At 32.2% G+C, this 8,921-nt stretch overlaps 1 protein-coding gene across 3 annotated transcripts in view; it reads right to left on the bottom strand.

Moving 5' to 3' along the window:
* Window positions 1-642: 642 nt before the first annotated feature.
* The window catches only part of TMTC3 (transmembrane O-mannosyltransferase targeting cadherins 3), a 52,559-nt gene continuing 44,280 nt past the window's right edge, over window positions 643-8,921 (bottom strand). For all 3 annotated transcript variants that reach the window (XM_034643545.1, XM_019802250.2, XM_011228057.3), the window contains exon 14: window positions 643-7,020. In XM_034643545.1, the coding sequence (XP_034499436.1) occupies window positions 6,206-7,020 (815 nt within the window). In that variant the 3' untranslated portion in view covers window positions 643-6,205. The remainder of the gene's footprint in view (window positions 7,021-8,921) is intronic.

Raw genomic sequence — 8,921 nt, 5'->3', positions numbered from 1 at the left:
TCCCCTACCTTCCCGTTTTTTGCTTTAAACTGGATAGATTTTCTTATTCTTCGTTTGTCTTTCTTAGAGTAAACTTACCCAGGAGGCATGGGGTTTGGAAGAAAGGATAGGGGGAATGAATACCTCTGGATGTGATATTCAATGGACCACTGAATTCATGGTTTTGGAGCTTAGAGAAAATCTAGGCTGGAGATTTGGAATCCCACATAGCTGAAACCACTGCTCAAAGGAGACAGGATAAAAAGAGTAGGAGAGCGAACACTAGTATTTAAGGTACATGCATAAATCAAGAAGTTTGCAAATGACACTGCACATCCATTTACCAGAGGAAATGGTGTCATAGATACTGTATTAAAAATGTACACACTACAAATGGTCCCAAATTTATGATGGTTTGACTTAAAAATTTTTTGCCTTTATAATGGTGCAAAAGAGATACGCATTCAGTAGAAACTGTACTTCAAATTTTGAATTTCAATCTTGTCCTGGATTAGTGAGTGATACGCAGTATGATACTCTCTAGTAATGCTGAGCAGGGTTAGCCAGCCATGGGATCATGGGGGTGAACAACCAACACACTGACAACTGTTCTATACCCACACAACTGTTCAGTTTTTCCACTTTCAGTAAAGTATTCAACAATTACGAGATATTCAACACTTTATTATAAGATACATTTTGTGTCTGATGATTTTGCCCAATTGTAGGCTAACATAATTGTTCTGAGAACACTGAATGTAGGCTAGGCTAAGTTTGATGTTCAGTACATTAGATGTATTAAATACATTTTCAACTTACAGTATTCTCAACTTACAATGGGTTTATTGGTATGTAACCCCATTGTAAATCAAGCAAGATCTGTATATTCACTGCCCAGAATTTAATTTTAAAGATATCACTATTGGGTGTAAGTCCAATTCTCTTGACAGTTTGATTACCCTGATTCCACTCCCAAAAGGCAGTTACCTGGCCTGCCAGTGCCCATCAAAAACAGGACTCTGGTCAGAAGTGGCCTTGCAGTTACAAAGCTTTTTTTTGTGGTCTCTCTTAATTCCTCGCTTAGATAGGCAGAATGGTGAAGAAACTCCACATCCCTCAAATAACTCCCACTATACTGCCTGAAACTTACAAAGAAAGAGGTGCATTTGAATTAACTGTTGAGATGACTAACAAGATGCATCACCTATCATTCATAGTTTAGTGTGGATTAATCAGACGACCTTCTTAATTCAGAAATTAAAGCAATGGGGGAAGTAAGGAGTAAAGAAGACTGAGTTTTAATCATGCATGAAAATCTTTAAGAAAGGGTAAACTAGAATGGTTTGGTGAAGAGTATTTTGCTTAAGGTAAAAATTGAAGGTATCAGGTTCTTATAGAATAAAAATACTAGTTGATGGGAAATATGCTATCCATTGGCATAGTTACAGAAATGTTAGTCATGAAGAAAGTAGATTCCAAAGGACATGAATTTACCTGAGATCAAGTCTTCAGAGACTTTTAGGCATTAATATTTTCTTATGCTACCTCCCTGATGGCAGTGAATAGCAAAAGAACAAGGTACTATAGTTTTAAGGTGTCCGAGTTCTCATTTCTGCATTTTAATAATTAATTGTATATAATTTATAAATTTAGTATTTAATAAATAGATTTTATTTTAGGCCGTCTATATACCTACTGGCTTAGATGGCTAAGGAACAAGCATTAATATTAAATATCTAATAATTTGTTTGCTATATGACCATCACTGACATTATCTCTGCTAACATATATAAAGCAAATCATGTGCATCAAATGCAAGCCTAAGCCTTATGATTACATTAATGATTAAAATCTATTATTTACTACATACCAAAGCCCTGTTTATAATAATTAACATCTATCATTTACTATATACCAAGAACTATTCTAAACAATTTAAATATATTAATATATTTAATATAAATATGATATATATATTTTCCATTTGCTGAATGTATTTAAACAAATCAATTTAGAAATGTCATAGAGTTAAACAAAACTTCTGACATGTAAACATACTACCATGTTCTGAAACAGATGTTAACACCTGATAAAAGTTAATAATCACTTGTTAGGAAAGCTGTCCATTAATAAGGTTGGTCTTCAGGAAAACTAAAACCATTTGTTTTTTTCAGTTTTCCAATCTGACAACGAAATATTACCAAACCACAATCAAATAAAATAAAGACAACACTGGATGGATAGATCAGTAGTATGGCTTGGTTATAGCTGTGAACCATTTTGTTCTTGGTGCCACGTGAAAAAAAATTAAGCCAATTACACCAAATAAACCATGGCTTTTGCTTATCACAATTTACTAAGTGATGTTAACTATGGTCCTTGTCAAATATGTTTGGTAAAGGCTATTTACAATGTACATGGTTGAGCATGCACTATTCATAGTTACAAAGATACCTGCCAGTTTATACAATATATATAAATATATATATATATATATATATATATGTTATACACACACACACCAAGGAATTATAGGTTAAACAATTCCCCTAAGTTACACTAGTGAGGGTGGAACCAGGATTTGAATTCAGGCAGATCCATAACTTAGACTCCTAATTATTTCACTACACTGACTTCTACTTATGTGTATAAAATTCCATGTTTGAATTTAATCGTCTCATTTTCTTTAGTTTCTGTCACTAAGGGTTGAAAATGTATCACTGTTGAAACTAATTTAACACATGCCTTTCTCAGATCATTGCTAATAAAACTACCCACCAGCTCTTCTGTCTTTAAGGAGGCAGAAATCTCTTGACACACTATTTTACTTTTCATTTGAACACTAAAAGGCAATTCAGGTGAAGGCTTTAAAAAGTATCAATTTTATACTGAATATTTAGAAATATGGTACACACAGACGCGACAGTAATACAAAATTCATATAATTTAAAACTATTTTCTTATAAACCCTTAACATGGATGGCTGACAGCTCCTAACAGACAAAATTTTGGACAAAGGTACCAGATATTTTGGGGGGTTCATTTTAAATACCATTTAGTCATGCAAACAATTAGGTTTTTAAAAAAATAAATATGACAAATATATGGATTTCTGAAGTAGAAATTGACATACAAATCTATATTTTTCATAATTGTTTTCATTAAAGCATCTTCAAAGTATTCTGTAACATGAAGTTCAGAGCTCAAATTAGATGTAATGAAAAAGCATGAGGTTTTATTAGAATTGTGTAATTCACATACTAAATATTCACATAAAAGTAAACACAAAATTGCAAACATAACTGTTTTATCCTCTGAGTCATTAGCTTCATGAAGTTACTTAATGGGATAATTACAAGATAAAATTCTCAATTCTAAATGTTAATAAGGAAATACATATAGGAGCAATATGAGAAAAACTTAATTCTTCCCTGTGAGCAGTAGTGAAAAAGTAACATAATTGCCCCTTGGGATTGTCGAAGCTTTCCTAGAATTCCTTAGGGAAAAGATACTTTTGCAAAACAGTGAGAACTAAAACTACATCCCTTTACCAGCGCACAAACCTGTAAGCTTTCTTTTCCAAACATACAGATGCTCACAACTCTGAACTGTAAATTAGTGAGCTGGGTTAAAATGTCCCTACCATCCATTTCCCCAAAAAGACAGTTCCAAAGAGAGGGGGAAAGTCTATTACCTTTTTTCACTTGAACAGCCTGAATAAAATTTCTACTATGAGTTTAAGAGAATGATCAATTTCACATAAACAAGCTTGATGGTACTTAAGATGAAATAAATACTAGTTATTAGAAAAGCATATTCATTGAAAAATCAAAACTTAACCAGGTTATGATCCTAATTTAAAAAGTTAGTACAGGACAGATGAGGATTTTCTTTAATTTAGAGCAGTGATCATTAACTCTGACTACAAATTAGGATCACTCTGAGAACTTTAAATTGAAGCATGGCTCCCTCCCTAAGAAATTCAGATTAAACTGTTGTGGGTTGGGGCCCATATTATAGAGTCCTCCAGATGATTCTAATATGAAGTGAGGGTTGAGAAACATTAATTTGGAAAAATTACTAATCAGGGTGGATTTGATTTAAATAAATTATTTAAAATTCAAATGGGGGGGCACTTCCTACATGATAGGCATTGTTCTAAGTGCAAATAAGGAGGAATTCTTTTTTCTATAAAAAACATTGGATAACAATATATTTTTTATCTTTTGAATAGTTACATAATTTTATTAAAATATTACTCAAAGCTCTTATTATGATCTGTTGTCACGAAAGATTCCCTTCTATTTTTCTGACTTATTGTCACTTGATACTATAACAGAAGAGATCAAACTCAGAAACTTTTTCTCAAGATACGTGGACAGAACATTAAATTAACACAGATTTCGTTTTTCAAGTCATAGTATATGAGGTATTCTCCATCTTATATCTGGAGTCACAAAGCCATAATTTAAAAACTGAAACTGGATATTGCTTTAATGCTGAAGAGAATCTCTAAATCAAAAATGAACTCTGTATGACTGCTGTCAGTGCTTGATTTAAATTGCCTAAAAAATAATTTATGACACAACCTCAGAGAACCTAGTAAGAGTGGGTCTTTAATGTAGACCATGTTTCCTGGTGACCTATTTATAAAATATTTCTTTATAAAAATTTAAGTAATATGATTTTTGAAATACACGTAATTAGAAATTAGTTATCTCAAAGGAACAGAAATAACAGTTTTGGAAATTCTACATAATTAGAAATTAGTTACTATCCTGGGATGATAGCTTGAGCTTTAACATTTTAAATTAAAACCACCTTATCAGGTAAAACTCATTTGAAAAGTATTTTAACTCAAGAAAAAAAATCAGATATAAATTAATAAACTTGATTTATGTCTACTCTTCAACCCAACAGTTTTCAGGTTTAAAATTGCTAAAGCCAACTGACTATTAATCCTATACAAGGCTATAATTACCTTTTATAGATGGACAGCAGGCCAAAATGATTAAATTTTGGTTAAATTGTAATATATGTATATACAGGAAAATGCAATAGCAATTTGTTTTCCATAGTGGATGGAATTAAAAGGAATTAAAACAGCTTTACAATTTTTATGAAAGCTCAGTAGTCAAAATAAATATTTAATAAAAATATACACCATAGGAAGATAACAAGAACTTAGTGTTTAAAAATAAACTTTGTCACATTGTTTTGCTTTCACTTAAATAGAACAAGCAACTCAAATAGTTGCTTAAGGTATTTAAGAATGATAAAGTTGTGTTTTTGGAACAATTAAAATTAGAATAACACTAGAGAGATAACACTAAGATGAAAGAGAAACTATGTTTTAACTCAAAGGTTTAAAGTTATAGCTTTTGGGGCTTTTTCAGTATGACCAAGATCCTAATAGACATGAATAGTTTGGGGAGTAAAAACTCAAAGATAGTCATAATTATGTGGTTCACGCTGTGAAACTCTCAGTATGTAAAAAAATACAAATACAGTATATATGAGCACCATTAGAAATGTGCGTGTGTGTATATGTATATTTATACTTTACCTGATTAAAAATTGCATTTCAGAGTACAGTTAAGGACAAAGCACACAACTATGAAAATACATTCTTAAGCTAATATGTCATGGGACTTATTTTAAAAAGCTTCATCTGGCATTCCTTCTAAAAATCAACAAAATAATACAACATAAAGGAAACCAGTATTCTTTTATGGTGCAAATCCCTCAGTTAAACAGAAATTTCCAAAGAAAAAAGAATGTGTTCAATAAGTGTTTTCAATCCATAATCAGATTCCAACAGAAGGTAATGAAGTCAACTAATAAATGCAAATTCATAGAATAAACCAGCATATGTTAAATTTGCCCCCAAGGGACTATCATTCAGGTTTCAGATTATTTTTAATTGAGAGTAGTCAAGATTACTCTGCAGGAAGAAATCTTCCTTCTATATAAAAGATATAAATTTGCAAAATGTAATTTAATATTTCTGCCATAGTCACCAAAACTCAGAAAACTGTCATATCTTATACAATACATACCCTGGGGTAATACAGGTCTTTAATGAAAATCGCATTTTGATCCTATGTAGAGGCAGCTCATGATAGACTATTACGTGTATACTTGCTATTTTTCAAAGCTCCCAGAATAAGCAATCACATAAGATACACTGAACTTCTTTGAGGACATTGTGACATGATAAATAATGTTATTCACCATTTAAAATACGTTCAATCTCTTCTAGTCTTTTTAAAGCAGCAACTCTTTTCTTCTCAATTTCTTTGATTTCTTTTGTTGTTTTGTGGGGGGTCTCTTTGTCTGTATTTTTTCCTAACAGTTTGTTGGATTTAGGCTGACTTTTATTATCACTTGGTTTTATGATCTTTGCAGGTCTAGGTTCACCTCCTACTTCTTTTACATTTTCAGCTGGAATTTTGTCTCCTTCTACACCTGAAGTCTTACCAGTTGGGGATATTGGCTGTTCTGCAAAGCTAGATGAGGAAATTTTATCCCTGACTATATTCAAATGGCGTTGAATATATTCTTCATGTGGTGCTAATGCCAATGTCTCAACCAGGCATCTTTCAGCTTTTAATAAGTCCTTCTCTTCAAAATAAACAACACAAAGATTGTGTTTTCCTTGCACATTGCTTGGATCCATCTCCAAAATCTTTTCAAAACATTTTTTTGCTCCAAGTATATCTTTCTTTTGATTCATCAGAATGTCTCCCTTTAAAATAAGACCCTTGATATGATCAGGATAGTGTCTGAGTAACTCTTCCAAGATTGGCAAAGCCATTAATTCCTTTGCTGTCTGAGAATACAGGAGAGCCAGATTAAACAAAGCACTTCTGAAATCGGCTTGTAATTTTATGGCTTTCTTCATCCACATCTCAGCTTCACTGTCCTTTTTGTCATCCATGGCAAGCATTCCCAGATTGAAATAACCATTAGCGTCTTGTGGCTCTTCATTTATATAGCTGAGAAGTCGTTTTCTAGCTTCTGGTCTGAGTTTAACCTCACCTAAGAATAATTTTTTAAAAAGAAAAAAACATATTGTTAACAAATGAATTAAGTCTGAGGAACAAAAGCCACTTTCAGTATTTATCTAGTTAGATTAGAAAAAGCATCAGGGGCGCCTGGGTGGCACAGCAGTTGAGCATCTGCCTTCGGCTCAGGGCGTGATCCCGGCGTTATGGGATCGAGCCCCACATCAGGCTCCTCTGCTATGAGCCTGCTTCTTCCTCTCCCACTCCCTGCTTGTGTTCCCTCTCTCGCTGGCTGTCTCTATCTCTGTCGAATAAATAAAATAAAATCTTAAAAAAAAAAAGAAAAAGCATCAAAACAACTAATCTCTGTACCTAAATCAAAAAGTAGAAAGCAAAAAACTCAAAGCTTTCACAGGAAAGACTGTGTTTAAAACACTGAAGTGATAGCTCATTTCCTTTCCTTTAAGGCAGCAAGAGCCTCAAAAACCTGAAGGGGCAAAAATATCTCTTTAGAGTTTAGAATCTAACTGGGAGTAGCAGAGGAAGATTATGCAATTAAGAGGAAGAGGCATTGGTTTTGCCAACAATGACATGTATTCAATCTTGATTCTGTTAACACTATGACTTTATGCATTAAATCATTTAACTTCTCTGGGTTAGCCTGAATTTTCTTTTTCTTTCTTTTTTTTTTAAGATTTTATTTATTTATTTGACAGAGAGCACACACGTGCGCACCCCCAGGCAAGGAGAGCAGCGGAGGGAGAAGCAGTCTTTCCACTGAGCAGGGAGCCCCATGTGGTGCTCAATCCCAGTGACCTGAGCCAAAGGCAGAAGCTTAATGAAGGCAGACGCTTAACCAATTGAGCCACCCAGGCATCCCAGCCTCTGAATTTTCTAAGAATTACATGAGACATATGTAAAAAAGCTCAGGAAATAGTAACTATTATTGGATAAACAAAATGCTGCAGTCTTACAAAATCAGATTTTTTAATATATTACTTCAAGTTTTTTAGGACTTTCAAAGGTAAAAAAAAACCACTAAACATAAGGCTTATAAATTTAAATTAGGATTCAAGAAACAAATATTTCAGATAATTTCTATTGCAAATAAATACAAAAAAATTCAAGTTCCATGACTACAAACCTTAGGATACAATTTTATGTCGAATAAAGGGCATTTTTCATGATTACCAAGGTTAGCTAACTTTACAAAAACATTAACCTTTCTCTAAAGCCATGTTCTAAATACCAGCCATAAAGATCTTCTTCTATCCTTTTATTTGACAATAAGATGAATTAAAAAAAAATATAAAACGTATCAGTTGGCTTAAGTTCTTATCTTGAACTAGTTACTAAATTAGCCACATGAAATTTGGGGTAGTTATTAGATCTATTTGATCCTTAATATAAAAATAGAAGACTGGTAAAAGTAAACTCAAATACCCTCTTTAACTCAAATACTATGATTTTATGATTCTTTTTGTTTTTTGTAAAAGTTTTTCAAAAGTATCTAAGATTTAACTACAAAATGTAAATGTAGATTTTTTTCCAAACTAAAAATTAATATTATAAATCATATATATCACCTTCTGCTGTACTACTAAAATACCCATATATCAAAGATTCTAATTTACTGTCATGAATAATTTAGTTTGGTTGAATTACAGGAAATTACAATAATATCTCAGAAAATAAAACTAGATATAAAATGATACCAAACGCTTGGTCATACTATTCAAGAGAAAATACATTTTCTTCCTAAAACATATAATGCTTTTGTCTCCCTAGAAATAATTACAAAAAGAATTTTTGAAGTTCTGATTATTTAATGTATATGTATACATAAGAGATTATTTCTGTACATAAAATGACAAAATAGATTAAAAAGGCACTGCTTAATAGAATGTCTGAAAAGGTAAGTCTTAACATATACCC

Source organism: Ailuropoda melanoleuca, chromosome 15 (assembly GCF_002007445.2).
Source record: "Ailuropoda melanoleuca isolate Jingjing chromosome 15, ASM200744v2, whole genome shotgun sequence".
NCBI lineage: Eukaryota > Metazoa > Chordata > Mammalia > Carnivora > Ursidae > Ailuropoda > Ailuropoda melanoleuca.
Note: the sequence above shows the minus strand (reverse complement) of the source record. Positions and strands in the feature narration are given on the sequence as shown.